The 27,581-nt window shown below is 41.5% G+C and overlaps 2 protein-coding genes across 3 annotated transcripts; one reads left to right on the forward strand and one right to left on the reverse strand.

Annotated features, from left to right (window-relative positions):
• The first annotated feature begins 396 nt into the window (after nucleotides 1-396).
• Nucleotides 397-26,818, forward strand: LOC106585655 (pescadillo homolog). Of its 2 annotated transcripts, none has more exons than XM_045706676.1 (15): nucleotides 397-574; nucleotides 1,086-1,165; nucleotides 1,367-1,520; nucleotides 1,626-1,735; nucleotides 1,937-2,108; nucleotides 2,742-2,831; nucleotides 5,238-5,354; nucleotides 7,302-7,379; nucleotides 7,575-7,664; nucleotides 17,561-17,691; nucleotides 18,342-18,467; nucleotides 19,876-20,060; nucleotides 20,267-20,394; nucleotides 20,552-20,740; nucleotides 26,419-26,818. In XM_045706676.1, the coding sequence occupies exons 1-15, from the start codon at nucleotides 551-553 to the stop codon at nucleotides 26,500-26,502; spliced, it is 1,758 nt and encodes a 585-aa protein (XP_045562632.1). In that variant the 5' UTR covers nucleotides 397-550; the 3' UTR covers nucleotides 26,503-26,818. The 2 variants fall into 2 exon arrangements, with proteins under 2 accessions (XP_045562632.1, XP_045562633.1); XM_045706677.1 differs by having other exon boundaries at nucleotides 20,555-20,740.
• On the reverse strand, nucleotides 9,426-14,249 carry LOC106585657 (uncharacterized). The gene is made up of 2 exons (XM_014172092.2): nucleotides 9,841-14,249; nucleotides 9,426-9,735 (listed from the first exon to the last, which is right to left on the reverse strand). Exons 1-2 carry the CDS (start codon nucleotides 10,846-10,848, stop codon nucleotides 9,703-9,705), a joined length of 1,041 nt encoding a protein of 346 aa, XP_014027567.1. The 5' UTR covers nucleotides 10,849-14,249; the 3' UTR covers nucleotides 9,426-9,702.
• Nucleotides 26,819-27,581: the final 763 nt, after the last annotated feature.

Genomic DNA, 27,581 nt, shown 5'->3' on the forward strand with positions numbered 1-27,581 from the left:
GTTTATTTGTTATATACACATTTTTATTGCAAATCTAAAACTCAACAGTGCATATAATAATGTAGAATAGCAAAGCTAATCAATGAACAAAAATAAACACAAATAAAAAGAGCACATCAATCACTAAAAAATACAAGGCAAATAAAATTGATACAAAAGAACAAAATCATTTCCCTTTATACAAACAATGCAAAACATTGCAAAACAATGTGTGTGTGCTTGAGTGCATCTGTGCGTGCGTGTGTGTTTGAATGAATTATGAATTAATCCTTCAGAAATTAAACTAGCTGCTCATTAATAGATATACGGTGTTTAAATATTGACTGGTTTACATGAAAAAATTATAATAATATTCAGGCCTAAAAATGACTGCTTGACATGTCGGGGTCCTGGGAGCTCATTCTGCGCATGTCAGAAGATATACTTGTCACACAACACGTGCAACAGCCACGGTGTTTTTTTGTTGACGCTTGTGTTTACATGATTGTCTACAGAAGTATACCTACAAATCTAAGTAATTTACAGAATAACACGAACAGATATTTTGTAAATGGGGGGTCTACAGAAAAAGAAGGTAAGGATGTCACTGTTTCTTAGATTAATTATCCAACCATTTGGTTAGCTACGTACTGAAGTTAGCAAGCTCGATCAGGCTGTTTCTCTGAGCACGGAATTATGAGTTTAGGCCGAAATGGTTTAGCTAGCTAGCTATTACTATCTAGTCAGCTATAGCATATCGCTAGCTAGTGTTAGACACTTTTATGTAACGTTAGCTAGCTAACTTACTCACCTATTGTATTTCAATGTCCGTCTAGTCTTGGAGTCTTTTGCCTTTGATGCATGTTGTTTTCAACCCAGCTAGCTAGTTAACGTTAGCCAAGCTGTTACATATTCACCTGTCTAGTGCATAAAAAAAGCAGTAAAGAGTACTAAATTGTTTTGCAGAACATTGTCAGCATCAAGCTTTTTACTCTTAAGTCTAGTTACACGTTTTCTAATAATACTTTCTTCCAATACCTCACACACATGTCTGTGACTGTCTAAATGTTTTGTGAGTAACTGTAAACCTATGTGTCTTGTTTCAGTATGAGAGGGGTTCTGCCACCAACTATATCACAAGGAACAAAGCCCGCAAGAAGCTGCAGCTGAGCCTGGCAGATTTCAGGTACTAAGTACTACTGACCCACCACAACCTGGGTTGTATTTATTAGTGTTGTTGCTTCCTGTTTCAGTCTGTTTTCTTCCCTCTGGTGCCTATTGAATAAGGCCCTGTGTTCTGGCTGTGGATATAATAGCATGGTTGCCTCTGGTGTCAGTTTCTGCAATGCAAAATTCAGTCTGCATGTTCATCCACTGTTCCACACAGACGCCTGTGCATTCTGAAGGGCATCTACCCTCATGAACCCAAGCACAAGAAGAAGGTGAACAAAGGTTCCACAGCTCCCCGCACATTCTATCTGCTAAAAGACATCCGCTTCCTCCTGCACGAGCCCATCGTTAGGAAATTTAGAGAGTACAAGGTAATGTTTTAGACTATTGTTTTCACCGAGAAACAGATATTGTTACATTTTGTGCGTTTTTACAGTTTACATTTTTCAGTCAACCACTTGTTCCCCCTCTGGTAGGTGTTTGTGCGTAAACTAAGGAAGGCCTATGGAAAGGCAGAATGGACAGGGGTGGAGAGACTGCGAGATAACAAGCCTGGCTACAAACTGGACCACATCATCAAAGAGAGGTGAGGTCTCAATCCACTCCAGCACCAACTGCAAACCGCAGATGGCAGTATTGAGCATATAAATTACCTGTAGAAAATAATAATCTAATAGGATCTCTGTGGGTTGTGCCCTGTTTATGGTTCATGTCAGTATAACATTTGTAAAGGATGTCCTTCATGTGTTTATATCTGAGCGTTGTGTTGGCTCTATTTGTGTGCCAGGTACCCCACATTCATCGATGCCCTCCGTGACATAGACGACGCCCTCTCCATGTGCTTCCTGTTCTCCACCTTTGCCCGCACGGGAAAGTGCCACGTCCAGACCATCACGCTATGCCGACGTCTCACCGTGGAGTGGATGAACTACGTAGTCACATCCCGCTCTCTCCGGAAGGTAGGAAGGACAAGAGTACAGACATGTCCTCACTAACATAAAGAGTTGGTCCTCAATGAAAATCTCCATGTTGTGGATAGACAAAGTGCAGGCATGATTTATTAAGTACTGATACGGACTGTTACAGGTACAATAGCATCTGAAATTGAATTGTCAATTTAACTTTATATACACGTACAGTACCAGTCAAAAGTTTGGACACACCTACTCATTCCAGGGTTTTTATTTATTTTTACTATTTTCTACATTGTAGAATAATAGTGAAGACATCAAAACTATGAAATAACCCATATGGAATCATGTAGTAACCAAAACAGTATTTGAGATTTTTCAATGTTGCCACAATTTCCCTTGATGACAGCTTTAACACTTTTTTTTGGTGATTCCATGTGTTATTTCATAGTTTTGATGTCTTCCCTATTATTTTACAATGTAGAAAATGGTAAACATAAAGAGAAACCTTTCAATGAGTTGGTGTGTCTAAACTTTTGCCCGGTACTGAATACTTAGCAGCAGATTTTTGTTGTGGTTACTAGTCCACATTGGATATGTCTGAATGAGATGCATGCTATTTGGCAAGAGAATAACTGGTAGTCCGCAGCACCCTTGACATTGTTTTGCTTTCCCTGGCAGGTTTTCATCTCCATCAAGGGGATTTACTATCAGGCAGAGGTTCTTGGACAGCTTATAACCTGGCTTGTGCCCTACCAGTTTGCCCATGATGTAAGTGCTGAGTGACATCACAGCAGCTCAAAGAGCCATTTCAAATGTAATCAGTCACTGTTAAAGGCCTCATTTGTTTTATTTCACTATTTTTTTTTATCAGGGAGTCATACTGAGACCAATGTCTCTTTCGTAGATGAGGCCTGACTTAACGAAAATACACACGTCAATATAAATACAAAATGCAAGCGGAAACAACATGGTCCTACAACACACATTCATAAGGCCCTCAATCAGCTTTCTGAATTGCCCTAGAGGCATCAGAACATCACATTTTGAAGATTGTTCCACAAATAAGTTGCAAGAACTAAAAGCTGATTTACCAAACTCCATAGAGACCAAAGGAATTTCCAGAGTTAACCATCCCTGAGAACGGGTGTGGTAACTCATACGTCTAAAGTTTAGTAATGATGTTAGGTACAGTGGGATATTTTTGTAAAGGGGCTTTATAAATGAAAACATAGCAATGAATCAACCTGCATGACATCAGATGGCCAACCAACTTTCTGGTAGAGAATGCAGTGATGAGTACTAAAATTGTCACCATAATTAAGCTCAGTGTGCTATGATAAACTGCATCTAACGGCTTTAATGAAGTGGCAGTTGCATTCATATAGATGTTGCCATAGTCTAGGACCGATAGGAACGTGACTGAATCTGTTTTCTGCCGTTTAGAGGCAAGATCTATTTCTATAGAAGCCCATTTTTATTCTCCGCTTATCGAACTCATCAAATGCTTTTTGAAAGACAGCTTTTCATCTATCCAGATGCCCAGATATCTGTAAGCAGGGACACGATCAATATGGACACCATCCAAAGTGCATATTTTTTTCAATCACCGGTTTATTTTGATGTGCTCAAGAGAACAACATGTACTTAGTTTTACCTGCATTCAATACTTATTTCAGGTCAAAGTTTTTCTGTAATACAATGAAGGCAGACTGCAGATCAGAGAGCCTGGTCAACTGCGGTGGAAATAGCATACACAACAGTATCTTCGGCATACAAGTGCTGGTTCGTTTTTTTACAGAAGTCGATATTGTTAAGGTAAAAAGTACAGGATCCAGAATCGACCCAATGCAGCTGTTTTTATGTCAAATCATTTCTGGGTAACAATTTAAGTACTTTACTGTTATAGATTTCCTTTTAATTGGGCAAAATATGTTTTTAGCAAAATACTATTTCACAAGCAAGAATTTGGTTAGGACTGTGAGTGAGGGCAAAACTAGCTGTTATTGGCAGAGCGGTTTAGAACGCTCTTTATTATTGGTTTATTAACCAATTTACAGCATTGTGATGTCACCATGAAAGCCAAAACCACAGATGAAACATTGAGCCAGATGTTTCACTGGATGTATAAATCTGAAGCATCCGGTTGGCATTTCCACTCACCACCAAATATGGTGATGAGAGGAAGCCCAGTGGGAGAAGATGGAGCCAGATGGATGTTGGCCAACATTCTGGGAATTTTCTCATCGATGAAACATTTGATTTCAATACAGTTTTCTGTTCCAAAAACTAGAATCTGTTACAGCGTGGACTTAGTTTTGTAGACTACCTTTTGCCAAAGTTTCAAGACATTTTGTTTGAGTGCAAGGGCAAATTTTGTTGTTGCACATGCGCACTTCATAGAGTTGGCGTTCCCTAACATAAATATGCTAGAACGGTTGTATCTGATTTTTAAGTACCATTGGCATTATACTTTGATTCCAACCTCTCTTTCAAAAAGCTGGTGAAGAAAGTAACTCATAACCAAATTCAACCTAGATAATTTCTGATCCATACGAAATAGTTTGACTACAAAGGTAGCAGAACTGTACAGTAATGCTATGATACTTCCTCTCTTAACATCCTGCTTGACTAGCTGGGCCCAAGCTTACTGTACAACAGTAAAACCCATTCAGTGTGTGTGTACAATAGGCTCTCAAAGTGCTTGATAGAATAGACATCACTGTTACATCCTCAGAAAGCATGAGCTCCTGAGTTGGGGAAGTATTGTGCAATACACCGACGTTTGCAGATCAGCTGTACCAACTTCAGACGAGTCCCAAGTCTTCTGGGAGAACACCACAAAACGGAGAACCCCATTGTGTTCGTGAGAGTCCTCTTCCATAGCGGAGTCAAAATAGTTTATAGGCCAAACCGTTTGAACGTTACATATGATTTTGTGATAAAAAATATTTCTAGCTTAAACTGAGATTTTTATGGGTGTTTTTGTTGTTATTATTATGCTAATTATATTTCCACGGGGCGCAGACATCGACCTTAGGGGGTTAAATACTTTACGTTGATGCTGTTAATTGTTTAAATTAGAGTAGCTTGACATCCGGTTGATGGGGCATCAACATTGACTCTACAATACAAGCTTTCAGACTAATAATAATCTGTCTGTCCTTTGTCCCCCAGCACCCAACAGATGTGGACTATAGAGTAATGGCTACCTTCACAGAGATGTACACCACCCTCTTTGGCTTCATCAACTTCCGCCTCTACCAGACACTTAACCTGGTCTACCCACCAAAGGTAACCCAACACCTGGCCTAAACCTGGGTTGTGTTCATTAGGCACCAAGGGAAGAAAACAGACTGAAACAAGGAGTGGCTACCTTAACCTGTCCAATGACAAATGCTTGTTTTTGTTATCCTGTTGCAAAACGTTTTGCTACAGTGTGCACTAATAAATACAATCCCGGAGAACCACTTCAGCCATCGCACATCATAAGCACTGCTTTTTTTTATCACCATGTTCCTTCTGTTGATGAACGTACAGTTGAAGTCGGAAGTTTACAAACACTTAGGTTGGAGTCATTAAAACTAGTTTTTCAACCACTCCACAAATTTCTTTTTAACAAACTATAGTTTTGGCAAGTCGGTTAGGACATCTACTTTGCATGACACAAGTAAATTTTCCAACAATTGTTTACAGACCTAGAATTCACTGTCACAATTCCAGTGGGTCAGAAGTTTACATGCACTAAGTTGACTGTGCCTTTAAACAGCTTGGAAAATTCCAGATAATGATGTCAAGGCTTTAGAAGCATCTGATAACTTAATTGACATCATTTGAGTCAATTGGAGGTGTACCTGTGGATGTATTTCAAGGCCTACCTTCAAACTCCGTGCCACTTTGCTTGACATCATGGGAAAATCAAAAGAAATCAGCCAAGACCTTAGGAAAAACAATTGTAGACCTCCACAAGTCTGGTTCATCCTTGCGAGCAATTTCCAACCACCTGAAGGTGCCACGTTCATCTGTACAAACAATAGTATGCAAGTATAAACACCATGGGACCACACAGCTGTCATACCGCTCAGGAAGGAGACGCGTTCTGTCTCCTAGAGATGAACGTACTTTGGTGCGAAAAGTGCAATTCAATCCCAGAATAACAGCAAAGGACCTTGTGAAGATGCTGGAGGAAACTGGTACAAAAGTATCTATATCCACAGTAAAACGAGTCCTATATCGACATAACCTGAAAGGCCGCTCGGCAAGGAAGAAGCTACTGCTCCAAAACCGCCATTAAAAAGCCAGACTACAGTTTGCAACTGCACATAGGGACAATTATCATACTTTTTGGAGAAATGTCCTCTTGTCTGATGAAACAAAAATAGAACTGTTTGGCCATAATGACTATCGTTATGTTTGGAGGAAAAAGGGGGTTTCTTGCAAGCCGAAGAACACCATCCCAACCGTAAAGCACGGTGGTGGCAGCATCATGTTGTGGGGTTGCTTTGCTGTAGGAGGGACTGGTGCACTTCACAAAATAGATGGCATGATGAGTAAGGGAAATTAAATGTGTATATATAGACGCAAAATCTCAAGACATCAGTCAGGAAGTTAAAGCTTGGTCGCAAATGGGTCTTCCAAATGGACAATGACCCCAAGCATACTTCCGAAGTTGTGGCAAAATGGCTTAAGGACAACAAAGTCAAGGTATTGGAGTGGCCATCACAAAGCCCTGACCTCAATCCTATAGAACATTTGTGGGCAGAACAGAAAAAGCGTGTGCAAGCAAGGAGGCCTACAAACCTGACTCAGTTACACCAGCTCTGTCAGGAGGAATGGGCCAAAATTCACCCAACTTATTGTGGGAAGCTTGTGGAAGGCTACCCGACTCATTTGACCCAAGTTAAACAATTTAAAGGCAATGCTACCAATTACTAATTTAATGTATGTAAACTTCTGACCCACTGGGAATGTGATGAAAGAAATTAAAGCTTAAATAAATCATTCTCTACTATTATTCTGACATTTCACATTCTTTAAATAAAGTGTTGATCCTAACTGACCTAAGACAGGCATTTTTACTAGGATTAAATATCAGGAATTGTGACAACCTGAGTTTAAATGTATTTGGCTAAGGTGTATGTAAACGTCTGACTTCAACTGTATATAGTCTAGTAATACACAATTAGCAGGCCAATGATCTCTGTATGTCTGAGCTGTTGCTAACTACAACCCTCCCTTCAGCTGGACAGCAAAGCTGAGTCGGAGCTGAAGGCAGAACACGAGGAGGACTACGCCATGGACTCTGAGAGCTACTTGGAGGTGGGCCTTTCATCACTTGTGTATTGATACAAATAAATGGATAGAAGTTATATTTGCTTGATGAGGGACAGCCAGCCCTCTCTTCATTGTTGTGGGCTACCTGCCCTACCTTGATGGTACTCTGTCAGTAGAGATGTGTAGTTTTGAAGCGGTGTGTGTAGAAAACTGAACCGGTGGGTTTCATGCTCTCTACAGAAACTGTCTGCCCTGAGTGCCAGCCTGGCGCGGGTGGTTGCCACCGCGGAGGAGGAGGAGAACCAGCTGGACCAGTTCCCTGCTGACGGGGTAAGGTGACACACTGAGTAAACTGGCTACCAGGTGGTCCAGGGGTGTGTTGGAACCAATGTCTCCCACAGTCACATTTCATTGTTTCCATTTAGAAATCACTTTCTTTCCCAAATCTTCATGATGTGGGTGGAGGAACTATTTGTAGCCTCCACTCATCTTAAATGGATAGTTATGATACAAAAGTAATCCTCTATTTGATGTTAATGTCGTTATAAATGAATGTTCGGTCTACAGAGAAGGGCTCATTCCTCCCAATAAATTGTGTACTAGGCATTTAAATGATTGCTGAAGAGCTAAATGAAAAATAAAGGAAAATCTCCACCAAGGATTCATCTTATTATGGTGCAATTTCTTTGGAGACAAGCCAAGGCCCTGGGTGCTTTTCAGTTTCATTTACATAACAATGGCTACCTGTGAACCAGGGTTTCCATTCGAAATGTGTCACCAGACATTTGACCGGCAACATTTTTAATTTACCGGACATTTGAGAAGTCTGCCAGACCCATGTGCATTGGGTGAGTAACCTGATTAGGGTGTCCACCCACGGTGCTCAGAATGACAGTCTCATTTAGATTATGGTTATTCATATTAACAGAGCATACAAGTTGAGGATGTAACGATGTGTGTGTGTGTGTGGTCCTTCTTACCAACTTCTGATGTGCACTGTGAAAACGTTAAAATAACTGTCCACATTTAATTTTCCTTAGCCAACAAGATGAGTAATGAACAGCAAAATCAATGGCCTATGTCAGTCAACTATTCCCCATTGTTGAAAAGTTGACCTATTATGTTGGTCAGCTTCTCGAGAAAGAAATAGCCTTTTCCAAACCGACTGGGACAGTTGTGGGAAGATCGAGTTGTGGACTCGAGTCACATGACTTGGACTCAAGTCTGATTTGAGTCACAACTTTGACTTGAGAATCGACTTGATATGTCTGATCACTTGAAATGATCTGGCCAGGGTTTAATCTTTTGTCACTCGTTTTGTGGGTCTTCATGGATTACGCTACCCTCAGCAAGAGACAGCTGCAGCATCGCCTTTGCAAAATAACAGATTGGCTAGTGAAACACACACTTGGTACTCTGGACCAGCAAACTGTCAATCAACACAGGTCGGGTGTGCTAGTGAGCAGATTGATTTGCTGTATAGCTATAGGATCGGGTGCAGCGCAAACGTCAAATTGTAGGTGAGAGAGGCTTACCGTGTGTGTGTGTGTGTGTGTGTGGGGCTCCAAATAATGTTGATCACCAACCTTAACTGTTACTTTGCTAGCTCACAAGCATTGGGGCAACAATTACTAGCATAGGCCTACTGGTCTTTTGGTATGTAACAATTGCTTGACATTGATAACTTACTAACGAAGCTTGCATTTGTTGTTAAAATTAATTATTACTGTGGCGAAGACCCACCATAACCGCTGCTCATCACCTACGTTCTCCAATGTGGAAATTGCGTTGTAGAACCAGTTTTGTAATTGCCAATTGGATAATTGTATGGTCCTGGGGGCCAAGTGCTTGTATTATGTAGGTCTACCTGTTTGAGCTCCTGTTAGACAGATTTGGTTTCTCAAGATGAGGGTGTACTGTAGGGCTGGCGATATATCAATAATTATCGAGGTAATTACTTCCCTCTAACGATATAAAAATATTTAGATTAATTTCCGATAATGTCGATGTAGAATAATTAGGTACAGCAGTCCATTTCACCTCTGACGCAGCAGGACATGCGTGTTAACTCGAAATGACACAACGACAAGGTTCCAGTTTAACAAAGTTTACTATACTGTATGAACACACTACAAGGTAGCCATTACACTCACGGCTAGGTCCATCCACAAACTAATTTCCTGCGCAGGCGCACCCTTGACTGAGTGATAGCCCCGTAATAACAGAAATATAGGGATACTTAAAACATGAACTTAACAATCTCCCCCTTTTCTTTAAAGACAAATTAAACATCAACAACATAATTAAATGTCCAAGTATTATTTAAGTTCCCCATTACAAATGGGTTGTGTGACAGTTTTTATTTGTATTACTCAAGCTGCCACTTTCCATTACTGAGAGCCTGTAGGAGGAGAGCCTGTAGGAGGAGAGCCTGTAGGAGGAGAGCCTGTAGGAGGAGAGCCTGTAGGAGGAGAGCCTGTAGGAGGAGAGCCTGTAGGAGGAGAGCCTGTAGGAGCACAAGACCGGATGCTCCTTTTTCAGTCAGACAGTCAGCAAGCTGTTCCTTTGTGGTCGACCACAGAATCCGCTGGATTCTCTGTGCTTGAATAAGTTCCTTGATGCTGCTAATCTCAAGACGAAGTCTTTTCTCTGTGACAGACTTGGTTGACTTCAAAGCATCAACTAATGAGTAGTTGTCAGTGACACAAACTACAGGTAGAATGTGCCGTTTTGTCTCACCAGTGGTAAGCTCTGAGAACAGAGTTGCAAGAAAGATCGCATTGTCAATTCCATCCGCAAGAGCAAGTGTTTCTCCAGCAAGTGTGCTTCGGACAACCCTTCTGATCCTTTTTGACTGCCAACAGATAGGTGAGAATATTCCTCCTTCACCCATTAACACGATTAGATGTCCACCTTGTGTGCCTCCATCTGTAAGGTTCCCTAGCGAAGCATCACTGAAGACAACTAGTTTCAAAGAGTCATCTTTTCCAACATGCTGAAACTTTAAAGTCACTTGTTGTGATTTCAGTTTACGAACAACTTTGTTTGCCTCATGAATGGTTTGTACAGTGGCGTGTTTTGTGTTAGATGCCAAGTTGCAACCATCAAACATTAAATCAGGTCTACTCTGTCTAGCAACCCATACAATTTGTCCTATCTTTGACCTCAATTGATCAGCTTCAATTCCACATAGAGGGGAATTCCTTTGTACGGCTCTTGAAGAATCCATGTGAATGGGTTGAAGATTCTTGATATAGCTCTCCTGTTGCATCAGTATTGTCCCATCAACTGTAATAAACTCTATGCCAACATAACAAAAATTATCATGCTCCTCACGGCCGACCTGGAAAACAGATTTGAGGTGTGGAATCACAGTTGTAGCAAAGGTCTGTGAGCCACCCCAGATAAAGTCATCAACATGACAGGCAAGTACTCCAGTCACACTGCAGTCTTGATCAAGCCAATAGAAGACTGCAGGATCCACTTGTGACAGTTTTCCACCTGTACTCAGCATTGTTGCCTTGACTTTGTTGTACCAGTAGAGTGATGCATCTGCCAGTCCATACACACACTTCTTTAGTTTCCACAGTGTTCCTTCGCATTTAGCTTCAGGCGGAGGTCGGATGTGAATGTCCCTTGACAGCCTGTTCCCTGCAAAAATGCAGATTTGATGTCTATGGAATTAAGTTTCCATTGTTTCTGGCAGATCACTGACATCAGCAATCTGAGTGACTCTGAGGCGCATGTCGGTGAGTCTTTTGGGAGTTGTTTAGCAGCCAGCTCCTCAAAACCTCTAGCCACTAGACGTGCTTTAGGCACTATTCCAGTTAAGGACTCTTTAAGGGTACACACCCACCTTGTTGAGACACATTTTTGGCCAATGTCTGTAACTTCCTCAAACACTCCATTTTCCTCCAATTACTGAGCTCATCTAGCTTAGCTGAGTCAAATGACACGTCCTTTGATTGAAGTACATCATCATTTTGAATGTCATTCTGTTTTTTTCGATTTTCCATTGGTTCAATTCTGAGATTATCTACAAGTAACAGGTCAGCTGACCCTGTTGTACCAGAAAGTGTAACTGGTTCAGAGTACTGCAAGTTGTACCAGTTCTGGTGTTTTCCTTTGGCTTTTCCTGCTCGTCCAATGACGGTTGCTGTATGTGGAATACCACGTTCTCTGTCCATGTATTTAACAGTTTGTCCAGTTTTCAGATTGGAACAACCATGTTCTCTTAACACATGTGGCTGTTGTTGAATGTTTTCCTCATTTGAACGCTCAACAGTATTATCTGTGGCATGGTTGAAGGTCTCTGATCCATTTCCTGTGTCAGTTTCAGTGTCCATATCATTGGATATGACATCTGGTAGGTTTGTGTCTGTTACTGTCTCCTTTTCATTAGGATGATTCTCAGCAACAGCCCCTCTATCTTGTTGATTATTTACTTTCCGCAATCTTGAGTGATGCACCCTGACAATGATGCCTCCGTGCCTCACAAATATCACCACACCATCTTGGCCAATGACTACTCCCGGTCCCTTCCACTCTTAACAGTCAACTCGTTTGTAGTACACTTTGTCTCCAGTTTCGTACTTCTCATCGGTGGGTCGTAGCTGTTTACGCAGAGCCCTGCGAATTCTTTCTGAGCACTCTGCTTCAGTGAATGCTTTTCTCGCTGCATGTAGTGCTGACAGGTGCTGTCCCACCCATGCACTCACACTGGCCCCTTCTAGTGCTGGTGGCTTGTCAACCAGTACAGAGGGAAGATTAGGGTTCTGCCCGAACACTAGTTGGTATGGGCTGTAACCATGAACATTGTGCATTGAGTTTTTTGCCATCAAAGCCCAATCTAGGGCTGTGTTCGTCACATCCATTGTCTTGCTTCACTTTCAGCATGATCTCTGTGAGTGTTTGATTGTGTCTCTCCAGAAGTCCATTGCTCCATGGACTGTATGCAGCAGTTGTCTTTACTTCCATGTTGAAGTTCTCTGCCATTTCTCTTATTTCATTATTATTGAATTCTCCTCCATTGTCACTGTACAATTTCTGGGGCGGGACATGCACACTTACCCAGGAATGAATGAAGTGCCTGACGATGTCACTGGGTTTCTTTGTATTCACAATGCTTCCAGCGCTGAAGCGTGTGAAGTGGTCGATTATGTGAAGGTACCACACACTTGTTGCTAACTCATGTAGATCTACAGCCACTGTTTCATTGTACTTGGAAGCTAGTGGCAAACCAACAGCTGGTTTGGGCTTAGGTTTACTGTATTTTTAACATGTCTCACAATTGTTAACTATCTGCTGTAGAATGGAAATACTCTCATCATCATTATTCCCTGAACTGCTGAGTAACTTCTGAAGTCTGTCAACTGTAGCATGTCCAAACTGTTTGAAGCTTTAACAACACTTTGTATTTTTATTTTGTGTTCATGTTCTCTGTGACTTGTCAGAATCTCCATGTGCTCTGTGTCCGTCCGAATCTCATTTTTGCATGGACTCTGTGTGATGTCTTTGTCTAAAATGTTTACACAATAGTGGCCTGAGGTAGTAAGTTCAAGAGTCACTGGTTGTTTAAACATCACTGCCTTGTCATGTTTTATGTCTAGTACAGCCCCTGCCTTCTTGAGGGAAGCTTTGCTTAATAGTAAAGGGATATCTGCAGGGACCACCTCTGTTTCAATGTGACACTTAGTCTGACCAATTTTTGCTGGTATCTTAACTCTCTTGGTAGAATGGACAATTCTCCCATCTCCAAATTTGAAAGCTCTGTTGCTTGGTGTGTCAATCATATTTTGTACTTCTTTCATATTTATTTCACTGACATAGCTATCAAGCCATTTTGCACCACACACTGTGCGTGTACATGCAGTATCAATCACAGCAGATCCTAAGGATTCAACTATAAAAATCTCAGTATCAGAAGCAGATTCATTTGAAAACAGTGTAATGTTACACTGCTCTATATCTGTGTTTACATTTTCTTCTGTTAGTTTAACTTGTTCATTTTTATGAGGACAGTCTTTAACCCAATGGCAAGTGCTTTGACAAACAGCACATTTTGATCTCCTTCCATATTTGTCCAGTGGATTTGTTCCGGGAAATGGCGCCCCTTCAGGTTGTCTTGAGAACGTGACTTTTTGGCGCCTTTTCTCTGCTGCTCAGTGTAATATGCTCCGTCACTCACTTGCATTCCATCTGTTAACGGCGCGACAGACGTCTTTTCACCAAAAATTATTTTTAGTGCCGACTTCATTGATGCAAAAGTCAGTACAGTACAAGCAGTCAAAGCCAACTATTTCTCCCTACCATCTAGACAGGCAGTATCTAGAAACTTGGAAGCTAACACTGCATCCGGGAGAACCATGTCGTACTTGCGCATCCTATTGTACCTTTGTTCGAAATCAATGATGTAGTCCGTCATTGCAACCGAAATATCTCTCGAAACACTGTCAGTTTGAATATGCCTCGTAGGCACGGTCTTTCTCTTCTTTAAGAAATACAGAATCCAGTGCTCTGATCAAAGTTCCCATACCATCATCATCGTTCAAATCCTCAACGGATATTTCCAGTGCTGTATCTCTCGCTCTTCCTTCGAGCGATAATACCACCGCAAGTGCTTGCTTTTTCGCGTCCAGATTAGTAACCCGTGTCCAGATTCCAAGTTCATTTTTCCAACTTTCGTACGACCTCGTCGAAGTGAGGTGGCACATTGTAGTTATTAACCATCCTCTGCTACCAATGTTAACTCGAAATGACACAACGACAAGGTTCCAGTTTAACAAAGTTTACTATACTGTATGAACACACTACAAGGTAGCCATTACACTCACGGCTAGGTCCATCCACGAACTAATTTCCTGCGCAGGCGCACTCTTGACTGAGTGATAGCCCTGTAATAACTGAAATATAGGGATACTTAAAACATGAACTTAACAATGCGGAGAAGTGACAATATGCACGTGGAGAGGTATACGCCCACTAAAAACCACTTGGCACCTCGAGTGATGGAGGAGCCACTATTAACCTCAAAATGAGTGATGTAGGCCGAAACAGTGGCAGTGATAGCCATGGAGAAGGAGCAGCTTCCAACTAAGAAATTATTGATAAAAAGTGTTCAATTATTTCATTTATTTTGTAGTGGTTTGGCTTTTTGTATTCGGACAAAGAGCAGAGCAATGTTCGGTGCAAATTGTGCCATAGACGGGTGGCTATCAAATCTGGTAATACGACAACGTTTTCACCATCTGAAGCAAAATCACTCTTTGGAACATGCAGGAAGTTTGAGTTTGCGCCACGGTATTGCTAAACGCCGATCTAGGCATGTTCGCCCGAAGCAGTAAACACTGACAGCGTTTATGCCCTACGAGCAAACATCGAAAAGACACAAAGACAATCACAAATGCTATTATGCATTGCTAAGGACATGCTACCAATTAGTACAGTCGAAAAGGAAGGTTTCAAGAGGCTTATCAACTATTAACCCCAGGTACGTGCTCCCTGGCCGCAAACATTTCTCTCACACCGCACTGCCTTAACATTACGCTGAGTGTAGGGAAAAGTTGAGGAACAGCTCCAGACAGATTTGACGTATTTTGCTACTACTGCCGATCTGTGGTCTAGTCGCACGTCAGAGCCTTATATTAGCCTCACTATTCACTATACTGATAGAGTGGAATCTTGTAAATAAATGCCTTCAAACATCATACTTTCCCGACAATCACACGGGTGAAGCTATAGCAAAGGGGCTCATTGACGCTCTCACCTCCTGGGGACTCAGTCAAGACCGACAAGTCTGCATTGCAATGCATAGTGGCGCAAACGTGGTGAAGGCCACTCAAATCAACAAATGGACCCGACTGCAATGTTTTGGACGTCGTCTGCACTTGGCCAATAGTAAGTAACCTTGTCAGTTGTGTATATTGAAGTGATTGGTTAGAGGAAACAACTAAATGTGATTTTTATTTTATTAAAAAAAAAAAAAAACATCAACTGATTAAGTTAAATATTACATTTGTACATAACTAAAGGGATTATTGTGATTTTAACATTTTATTAAAATCTCTTGATTTCTCTTAGAGCGAGTGGGTAGAGACAAACAGGTGGATCGAGCAATTGGAGTGTGCAAGAAAGTGGTAGGTGCCTTTTCCTATTTGTGGAAAAAGAAGAAACCTGGCAGTTGCTCAAAAAGAACACAACCAACCCCAGCACAAGTTGGTGACCGAGTCGCCTACCAGGTGGGGATCACGTCAAAACATGGTGCACAGAGTACTGGAGCAGGAGAAAGGCATTTCACAGGTCTTGTCCAGAGACAAGACCGGTCACCACTTAGCTCCCACCTATACAGATATAGATGTTCTTGAGTCCATCAACCAGACATTGACCCAACTCCTAGAATTCAGATGCTCTGGTGAGTCTTATGTCAGTGTGTCTTACCTGAAGTCAGTACTACACCTGTTCAATAGAGGTCATGAAACCTAATGATGGTGAAACAGCTCACCCAAACCATCAAAAAGATAGTCATGGACTATCTGAATAAGAAATATGTTGACCTAGCCACAGATGACTTCCTAGACATAACCTCATTGGTCGACCCTCGGTTTAAAACACATTACATCAAAGAGAAGGTGGGCCACATAAAAGCAAGAGATGTCTCAGAGATGGTCAATGAGGTACATGAAACCCAAGCCCAGCACAGGGGGACATTGCTACTGCTTCACCACAGCTGAAAAGAGAAAGTTACTGGGCAGTTTTTTTCAAAAAGCCATGCTCTATCACCAGGTCTTAATGAAATCCATCTCATCGAAAAGGAACTCAGTTGCTACCTTCAGTCTCCTGATGCTGACAGTGAAACCAATCCACTGGACTGGCGGAAGATCCAACCCCCAAAAAAACTTCCCGACAGTCAGCCATCTGGCAAGCGCTACCTGCGCTACCTTTTTAGCACAGGTGGCATCATAGTGACCTGCCATAGGGCAGCTTTAAAGCCAGAGACCGTAGACAGACTGTCTTTCTTGCTTGTAACTTGTAAGTCAACAACTCTCCCAGCTTCAACTGTGATGTGCCATTAGGCTCAACTACCCCAGCTTCAACTGTGATGTGCCATTAGGCTTAACGACCCCAACATAAGCTGTGATGTGCCATTAGGCTCAACGACCCCAACATAAGCTGTGATGTGCCATTAGGCTTAACGACCCCAACATAAGCTGTGATGTGCCATTAGGCTTAACGACCCCAACATAAACTGTGATGTGCCATTAGGCTAACAGTTCTAATGCATATTGACGTACACTATTTATTTATTTTTACTGCTTGTTCATGACTTGTAAGGGTTTACAGCTTTAAAAAAAAAGAGTTAATGTTATTTGAGTTCTTCTGACAATAAATAAGAAACATTAAAGCCTTTGGCTTGTTCAGGCATTCTTGAGTCTAAAGCAGATATGCACCTGTTAAACATTATTTGATTAAAATTGTGAAAATTAATATTTTTTAATTCGATAATGATAATTATCACAATATATTTGCCATTTCGCCCAGCCCTAGTGTACAGCCTTGCCTGCTATCGGTGTCCTTTCAGATAGGACAGGTTAAACCTGATAAGAGGCTATTTATTTTGGGCTATTGTCCGTGTATATTTTGTGTGATATGGTGCTTGCACCATTTGGATCATCAACCTGCTTTGCCTTTAGCTGATTTCAAATCAAAATAAAATATGTTGTAGACCACACAATGAAAAGAGCTGTCTGGGCCTCCTGAGTGGCGCAGCGGTCTAAGGCACTGCATCGCAGTGCTTGAGGTGTCACTACAGCCCCAGGTTCGATCCCAGGCTGTGTCACAGCAGGCCATGACCGGGAGATCCATGAGGTGGAGCACAATTGGCCAAGCGTCGTCCAGGTTAGGGGAGGGTTTGGCCGGCTGAGATTTTCTTGTCCCATTTTTAAGCTCTAACGACTCCTTTTGGCCGGGTGCCCTCAAGCTGATTTCGGTCACCATCCAAAACAGTTCGGAACAGTTTGCATATATTCTTCCACAAAGGTTTTTTCGGGTGTTTTTGCACACATTTTTCCTCGAGGCAAACTGAAGCACGCTTAAGACTGGGGAGCACACCTATGTTTTCAAGGGATGAGGTTTTTGTAAGCAACATGAAGAAACCAATCCCATCCCACCAACTGCCTGTGTGCCCTTCTAAAAGCTTTCCCCATCTCCCCCCCCCATTGTCTCTTCAGGAGGACCTAGAGAACATGCAGGCCAGAGAGAAGGAGCAGAAAGAGCAGGAGGCCCACAATAGGCTTTTCGAGGGGCTCAAGTTCTTCCTGAACAGGGAAGTTCCCAGAGAGTCACTGGCTTTTATCCTGAGGTGAGAACCAGCCCACCACCACACACACCCAATGATGTCTATAAATCCTGGATTGGTGATGCTATGTATTGGCCATCGAGAGGCTTTGAAGCCACCGGTCGGCCATATTGGCACACCCCAGTAGGAGCAGTCCTCCAAAGAAATGAGTGGAATTCTACAGTACTTCAATTATTATTTTTGTTGTTGTTGTAGTGGGACAGTAACATTGTTAATATCAAAAAAGTATACTTTAAGGAAATGTTATATATTTTAATGTTTAGCTCACGTACTATAATGTATAAGTATGCATTAAGATGTCTAATAGAATAAATGTTGCAAAAACGAATGTAGACTTTAATAAATGCATTTCTATAGCTTAAAATAAATAGTTTACAATGATGGGGGAGTGCCAAGATGAACGCACAGTGGCTTCAACACAGTGCGCCCTATCAGTCATCTAGTGTGCATCTATAAATCATTGCACACACCCCAGCCAGTCTGGGCTGCTCAATAATGTTATGGCACCTTGTCAAGTAAAAGCAGGCCAAACGCAAGCTGAAGGTTTTAGGAACTGGTTCCATGCTACACCGCACCTCAAAGAAGAGCTTTGATGCAGAGTGAAGTGATCCATTGTTTACTTTTATTGATCTCCATCTCTCTCTGTCTGACAGGTGTTTCGGTGCCGAGGTGTCATGGGACAAGTCCCTCTGCATCGGTGGTACTTACGACGTGACTGATGAAACCATTACCCATCAGATTGTGGACAGGCCCGACATAGACAAGCAGTACATCAACAGGTGAACAGGCCTGATGGATCTACCACTATTTGCAGTCGTTACAGCCGTTGCAAATGTCTTGCAATTCCTAAAAAATCTTGGAATGATCTTTAGGAGAAATAAAACTGGATACAACCCAGATCCAGCGCCAGAACTAATCAGTTGGATGGGCATTTTGATATGTGTGCACGCGCTTGTGCGTAGAATTTTTTTTTTCTTTCATGGATGTAATAGTGAAGACCATAGGCAGCTTGTGAGTTTCAAGTTTTGGGGAGTTTACAATTTATCCTACTATTTCTACCGATCTGCGTGCCAGTTGATACATTTTCTTATGCGTATTTCGTGGAACAGTTTCATTTCAATAATAACGTTTTCATTTCTGAAAATAATCTGCCACGTGGTTAATCATAAAAATCTGAAGTAAAATGATAAACATCTAAAAGTTAAGATTCAACTATGGCGAGAGCACTAACCTCTGCCGTATGGACATTGATACACTGTGATCCAGAAATGAGAGTGTAGAACTCGGATGCAGCAGTAGGCCTATCTTCCATCGTCAACTAGGTAAAATACATAGGCCTAAAGCCGACAAATTTAAACGGTAGAAAATATCTTGATTTCGCTCGCTCGCTCGGATGCTTTAACTGAGATTGATGCGTCTTTGTCGGCTCGTATCTCAGCCAATATTTTATTTGGACAGGCAAGGAGGTGCGGTAGGACGGCCCCCTAAGGCCTGCACATAACGCCAGCTCTAATACAACCCAACCCCTCTCTTTCAAATCACCAAATGTATTTTCAGCCAAGCTATTTTCCAAGGCTACTTACAGACTCAAGGGACCAGAGGCTTTCTGTTTGCATTTTCATTCTCCTTCAGCCCCCCCCCCACAGAGATGGGTTCAGCTCATCCCCACAATGCCCCCTTTGAGAGGGCTCTTCCTGCTCTGGTCACTCAAAGACCCCTGTTATCGAGGGTGTGGGCGGAGGGGGGGGGGTCAGAGTCACGCGTGACAGACCATGTCCTCTTCCTTTATGTCGCTTCATAGAGCTTAGCTGTACACAGGGTACATAATGCCTCTATTATGGGCCTGCTAACTCCTGCCCACATTTATTCGTTTGGCTATTGTGATTACATTCGACTGTAGTGATGTACATACAACACATCCACAACTTGCTAATGTGTAAATGGTCTCAAATCTTTATGGAACTTTGAAATGTTACATTCAAAGGTGGGTTGACTCGACTGACTGGGCATAAATATCCCAATGGATGCAACCTGGTATAGTCCCAAAGGTGCAAACCCCACCCATTTGGTACTCCAGAAAAGTATCTGAAAGAAAACCAAGTTTGATATGTGTCTCTGTAGAAACCTTGTCCGTAAAGGAAACCGGCTGGTGTGTAACTGGTGTCTGGTGGTCGTGTTCTGTTCCAGGTACTACATCCAGCCCCAGTGGGTGTTTGACTCGGTCAACGCCAAGATGCGCCTGCCCGTGGAGGACTACTTCCTGGGGGTGATGCTGCCGCCCCACTTGTCACCCTTTGTGGAGGAGAAGGACGGTGACTATGTGCCCCCGGAGAAGCTGAAGCTCATGGCCCTGCAGCGTGGCGAGAAGCACGGTAAGAGCTGAGCTTCTCCATGGCTTCACATGTTTCTGTTGGGCCTGCATGATGAATGTTCACATGTTTCTGTTGGGCCTGCATGATGAATGTTCACATGTTTCTGTTGGGCCTGCATGATGAATGTTCACATGTTTCTGTTGGGCCTGCATGATGAATGTTGTGTATAACTCAAATATTCAACCATTTATTTTTTTGATACTCAGTACAAGAGGAGGAGGAGGAGGAAGATGAAGAAGAAGATGATGAAGAGGACAACGATGAGGTGGACGATGAAGATTTGACTGAGAAGAAGAATCTGAAAAAGATGGAGGATCAGCGATCCCAGGGCAAGGTGAGAGAATCCTAGCAGTATCTACACGATTTACCATCTCAATGGCCTGTTTCATCCAACATAAAAGAACATCGTTATCATTAGGCATAGTGCACTATAGGGAATAGGGTGCCATTTTGGGGACACTCTAAGATGTATCTCTCCTTTCCTGTCCCAGCAGACTTTGGCGGTGAAGGTGACCCCCGGCAAAGTGAAACCCTGGGAAACTGGTTCCGTGGGGAACAAGGTTCGACTGGAGCAGGAGGAGAAGGCAGAGGAGAAGCGTCTGGCAATCATGATGATGAAGAAAAAGGAGAAGTACCTGTACGACAAAATCATGTTTGGCAAGAAGAGGACGACCCGAGAGGTGAGTCCCCTCCACTCCACACCTGCCTAACTGACATTGCAACTCACAAGCCTCCCTCGCTGCGTTCCATCTCCAGTCTGTACGTGGGTGTAGATGAATAGATAGGCACGACATGTAACTGTGTCGGACCCATCAGTACTGTCGCCTTGGGAACAGCCAGTCTCACAGCCATGTTAATATACATGGAGGTATCAGTGGAGGCTGCTGAGGGGAGGACGGTTCATAATAATGTCTGGAATGGAGTCAATGGAACGGTATCAAACGCATCAAACGTGGTTTCCATGTGGTTGATGCCATTCCATGGACTACATTCCAACCATTATGAGCCAGCCTCAACTGGGAGGTAGAGAATCAGACCCCATTGGGCATTTTGGGAAAACTGGCAGTGTACTTTCCAGCAGGCTGCTCTCTGTGTCTAGTACCCACTAGAGGTCAACCGATTAATCGGCATGGCCGAGTTCAAGTTTTCATAACAATTGGTACTGTGCATTTTTGGATGCCTATTACATTGCATTCCACGAGGAAACCGCATCGCAGGCTGAACACCTGTTACGTGAGTGCAGCAAGGAGCCAAGGTAAATTGCTAGCTAGCATTAAACTTATCTTATAAAAACAATCAATCTTCACATAATCACTAGTTAACTACACATGGTTGACGATATTACTAGGTTAACTAGCTTGTCCTGTGTTGCATATAATCAATGCGGTGCCTATTAATTTATCATCGAATCACAGCCTACTTCGCCAAACGTGGGATGATTTAACAAAAGCGCATTTGTGAAAAAAGCACAATCGTTGCACGAGTATACCTAACCATAAACATCAATGCCTTTCTTAAAGTCAATACACAGAAGTATATTTTTTGAAACATGCATATTTAGTTAAAATAAATTAATGTTAGCAGGCAATATTAACTAGGGAAATTGTGTCACTTCTCTTGCGTTCATTGCATGCAGAATCAGGGTACATGCAACAGTTTGGGCTGCCTGGCTCGTTGCAAACAAATTTTCCATAATTATGACATAACATTGAAGGTTGTGCAATGTAACAGCAATATTTAGAATTAGGGATGCCACCCGTTAGATAAAATACGGGAAGGTTCCGTATTTCACTGAAAGAATAAACGTTTTGTTTTCGAAATGATAGTTTACGGATTTGACCATATGAATTACCAACGGCTCGTATTTCTGTGCTTATTATAAATAAGTCTATGATTTGATAGAGCAGTCTAACTGAGCGGTGGTAGGCGGCAGCAGGCTCGTAAGCGTTCATTCAAACTTTACTGCATTTGCCAGCAGCTCTTGGTAATGCTTGCTTCACAATGCTGTTTATGACTTCAAGCCTATCAAGTCCTGAGATTAGGCTGGCAATACTAAAGTGCCTATAAGAACATCCAATAGTCAAAGGTATATTAAATACAAATGGTATAAAGATAAATAAATAGTCGTCGCGTCATAATTCCTATAACTACAACCTAAAACTTCTTAACTGGGAATATTGAACCACCAGCTTTCATATGTTCTGAGCAAGGAACTTAAACGTTAGCTTTTTTACATGGCACATATTGTGCTTTTACTTCTCCAACACTGTGTTTTTGCATTATTTAAACCAAATTGAGCATGTTTCATTATTTGAGACTAAATAGATTTCATTTATGTATTATATTAAGTTAAAATAAGTGTTCATTCAGTATTGTTGTAATTGTCATTTTATATTTGATATATAAATATCAGCTTTTTTTGGCCCTCCAATAATCGGCATTGAAAAAGCATAATCGGCCGACCTCTAGTATTTACCTATTGAGCTGTAGGAATGTATAACAGGGTTTGAATTGCCGTGCCCTGGAAAGCTTGCACACTACAACGATAGCCCCTTCTAATAGAATTAATCAATTTCTTTTATTTTTTTACCAAATCCCTCTTTTTCTTTTATTTTATGTAGAGTACCAGTCAAAAGTTTGGACACCTACTCATTCAAGGATTTTTCTTTATTTGGACTATTTCCTACATTGTAGAATAATAGTGAATACATCAAAACTATGAACTAACACTTGGAATCATGTAGTAGACAATGTTACACAAATCAAAATATATTTTATTTGAGATTCTTCAAAGTGTCTACCCTTTGCCTTGATGACAGCTTTGCACACTCTTGGCATTCTTTCAACCAGCTTCACCTGGAATGCTTTTCCAACGGTCTTGAAGGAGTTCCAACATGTGCTGAGCACTTGTTAGCTGCTTTTCCTTCACTCTGCAGTCCAACTCATCCCAAATCATCTCGATTTGGTTAAGGTCGGGTAATTGTGGAGGCCAGGTCATCTGATGCAGCACTCCATCACTCTCCATCTTGGTCAAATTGCCCTTACACAGCCTGGAGGTGTGTTGGGTCATTATCCTGTTGAAAAACAAATGATAGTCCCACTAAGCCCAAACCAGATGGTATGGCGTATCGCTGCAGAATGCTGTGGTAGTCATGCTAGTTTAGCGATTTCACCTTGTTTTGAGAAACTTACCCCACCCACAATAGACTTCCTAGTTGCTTGTTCTGCAGTTTGGGGGCTACGGGGGAAAAAACTGTCCTTTTTAGAAATGGCAACACTCTCAGTACAGTGATGCAGGTCTTTTGATATTAGACACATGAAATTGTGTAATTACAAACTTTATCCGCAACATTATATTCCATTTGTGCAACTCAAGTGGTTTCTCCTACCAGCTGTGCTGCTTCTGTGTAGCATGCACAGCTAACCGATCGAGTTGCATATTTATCAAGCAAAAGAGCCAAAACTCCAAGTGACGATTGAGATGTTTACTCAACGAAGCTGTAACAGCTGAATACACACATTCAATACAGTGCCGTGTCCACTTATACCCTTAGCTCTCACCCATTCCACAAAGATGTACTTTTCTATCACCCAGGATTTCTCTGTGCTCCTCTGTTCATGTCACAGGCCTTATCAGCAAGGAGAGGCCTTGTGTTATTGGGAGTACACATCCCTACAGTCCATAAGTCTTCTCATACACACAGTTTGAACCTCTCAGACGGCCATGCAGAAGAAATATCAGCCCGTGCAGAGAAGCACAAGATTGAACTTAACTCAACTTTCTAGAATTTTCTAGAAAGGATAGCTAACACTATCAACGTTTCGCTCTACTGTGGGAATTGTGCTAGAATCAATGCAATATTAGCCACTTTCAATGTAACCTACCGAAACAAAATGAACTATGCAAGACTTAGTATGCAAAACTAACTGCGAGAGATTTTCTTGTAGGCAGAGCGTATTGGAGTAGGATTCTATTGCATTGACAGGCATGACTCCGACCCGTACTCTACACAAACCGGTGCGCCATAATCAATCAGAGCTGCAGTAGGACCATATGCAAATAGCCATTGCCATATATGGATCTGTGCCATTTACTTTGAACTGGACTGTGTTTATAGCATGAGCAGTCGTGAGTAGATGCGTTTGTTTTGAGAACAAAGCGAGAGCTACATGTAGCCACGTGTGCACGATTGTTCATATGCTTTGCTAGTTAGTGAGTTATTAGCCCAGTTATAGATAATTTGTAGTCAACGATGGGGGGGTGGTTCCTTCCTACAAGAGCACAAAACGTGTGCATTTCTAGCCATCTGAGTCAAATTAATTGCTTTTTTTTTCCTCAAAGGGGGGCAGTGTTGTATTTTGAGACCGGCTTCAATACTCTTAGGCAGAGGTTAGCTTAATTTGTCTGATTCTCAGTAATAATGGTATGGGAATAATTATGGGGTTTATTTTGTAAAGTGGTTTGTTGCATCAAACAACACAACAGCATTTTCAGTCACCTTGTCTGAAGAACAACTGGATTAACAGGTTGTCAAGCCCTGCATGTTTTTTTCCAAAAGGCTCATGGACTGTAGGCCTACATTGAACACCACACATTGGCTGCTACTGTAGGCTGCATGATAGAACAGCTATTTTGTCCATTGTTTCAACTTTATGATCAAATAGCCACAGTAGCCTACTTGACCACTTAACTGTAACTTAAAGCGGGCACTGCCTCTGTTTAGGGCTGGGCGATATATCGATATAAAAAAATATATCGATATATTTTAAATGTGATATGAAATTAGACCATTTCGCATATATCGATATAGTTCAAATTTGCGCTTTGATCCTTGCTCCAAGCAAGCTGCAGACCCGGAGCTCTCTGCGCTGCTCCCCGCGCCCCGCCCCTCCTCTTTCATGCACAGAGGGGGGAGGGGCAGGAACAGACACTTCAACAAACATGGAGGAAGCAACAGCGTCTGCGGAGCGTTTTGACGAGGAATTGGTTAGTAAAAGAAAAGGCATTGGCTCAGTAATTTGGAGATGGTTCGGATTCAAAGTATCAGATGAGCAACAAAATCACGTTATATGTAGGCAGTGCCATAAAAAAAGTTACAGCCAGGGGTGGAAGCACAACAAATCTTTTTCACCACCTAAAACAGTGGCACAAACTGCAATACGAAGAGTGTGTGAAACTGCGCGCTGCAGAAGCCCCAGCTACAAGCCGTCGACAACCCGAAAAAGCTCCAGCCCCGAAACAAAGCTCACTGCAAACTTCATTTTCCCGCAGTGTGCCTAATGTCTACCTCAAGACAGCATTACTGTTTATCAAAGTAAAAAAAGAGGGGGAAAATGTTTATTGAGTTGATAGTCTGTTTCTTGTGCAACTGGTTCAGGCTGTTCAGATAAGAAATTGAGTTAACAAAAAGCAAATGGTAATCTCAGGTTGATGTTTAAAAAACATTTTCTCAAACTGAGCACTTTATTTTGTTCTTTATTTGTATATAATTGCTGCCCTTACTAGGGTTTGTCATATTTTATTATTTTGTAATGTTCGTTATTTGCATCTGTGGATTTGTTAGAAAGGAGAAGAAATCTGCAATTTGATTTTAATAAGCCATTTAAAGTTGTCAAACTAAAAAAAAGTTGACTTTTCTCATAAATATAATATTTATTTCAGAAAAAGATAGGCCTATTTTATTTTATAGGCTATTTTTGTTTAAGATTTTATTTTATTTAAATGTGCACCTTATGGAGCTTTGATTTCAAAAAAGGTCCTCCTGTTGTTCTACAGTGTTTATGTTTACATGTTATTGTTATTTGAACAGCTGAGCATTTAATCTGAACCAGGTGAAGAGCCCTGTTTATTATTTATTCATTTGATTTTTCAACTGTTCACTGAATTAGCCGGTTTCAATAAAACTACTTGAGACATGTCATATCTGGCTTTGACTTTGACTGAACATTTGTTCTCACTTTGCGGAAAAAATATTGGGATATATATCTTATATCGATATTCAGCCTAAATATATCGGGATATGACTTTTGGTCCATATCGCCCAGCCCTACCTCTGTTCAGAGTAAACGTGCGCCGGAAGATTTCACAATGTTCAAGTTTGCGCTCAGCAGACCTGAAATTTGCTCAGTGCCCCAAAATAATTGATGGAACATTTCCCAACAGTACTTTTAATCTCTTAAGATATAAAAACAATCTATTCATACTAAAAATATATAATGCTATAAAACTCTAAAAGTAATATAAAACAGTAATTTACAATCTATCAAATCCCTTAAAGAGCATGTGACTTTGGTTGAACACCCATGAATTCTTAAGTCACTCCACTGTTCATTAACTCAATCTGATTTCCCCTCACAGGCAAACAAACTGGCTGCCAAGAGAAAGGCTCACGAAGACACCAGCAAGGCAGAGAAGAAACAGAAAAAGGCCAAGAAACAGTAGCCACCTAAACAGTGGATATTCATCAAGGACTGGTTTTGATTTGTATGGTTGTCGATCATACAAGGTTGAAGTCTCATGAAACTCATGGGTTTATTATGGGGGGAAAAGTATGAGTTGGTCCCGTGGAGATTGAGGTCAATGTTAGTATCATTTGTCAAGCATGTTGGCAGGCAGAAATACTGGAGGAGGCACATTGTTGCAAAATATTATCCACCCTGCCTCGTCAACCGTTGAGGTGAATGTCTGCTTTGTTGTTATTTGTGTGAACTCTGATTATTCTGGTCAGTACTCTGTAAAATAAAAATTTTTCCACTGATTCACCCTATTTTAATCTATTAAATGGGGTTTACTGTTAATGACTCTAACATGAACAACAAGCCCTGCTGTCATCAGAGAAATTAACTTTGTATGAAACCTCCCCTAACAAAAAAACAACACTTTTTGTATACTTTTTAAAAAGTAGGCCACTTTTTTTTTTTTTTTTGCTTGATGTGTAATTACAATAAATATTTTTTGTTTAAAGTGGCCCACTTTTTTGAACTTGAGGGCAGGGAGCGATGCATAGGGTAACACTCAGAAGTTTACATACACCTTAGCCAAATACATTTAAACTCAGTTTTTCACAATTCCTGACATTTAATCCTAGTAAAAATTCCCTGTCTTAGGTCAGTTAGGATCACCACTTTATTTTAAGAATGTGAAATGTCAGAATAGAGTGATTTCAGCTTTTATTTCTTTCATCACATTCCCAGTGGGTCAGAAGTTTACATATACTCAATTGGTAGTTGGTAGCATTGCCTTTTAAATTGTTTAACTTGGGTCAAACATTTCGGGTAGCCTTCCACAATCATTTTCCACTCTCATGATGCCATCTATTTTGTGAAGTGCACCAGTCTCTCCTGCAGCAAAGTACCCCCACAAAATGATGCTGCCACCCCTGTGCTTCATGGTTGGGATGGTGTTCTTCAGCTTGCAAGCCTCCCCCTTTTTCCTCCAACATAATGGTCATTACGGCCAAAAGGTTCTATTTTTGTTTCATTAGACCAGAGGACATTTCTCCAAAAAGTATGGTCTTTGTC

Source organism: Salmo salar, chromosome ssa24 (assembly GCF_905237065.1).
Source record: "Salmo salar chromosome ssa24, Ssal_v3.1, whole genome shotgun sequence".
Taxonomy (NCBI): Eukaryota; Metazoa; Chordata; class Actinopteri; order Salmoniformes; family Salmonidae; genus Salmo; species Salmo salar.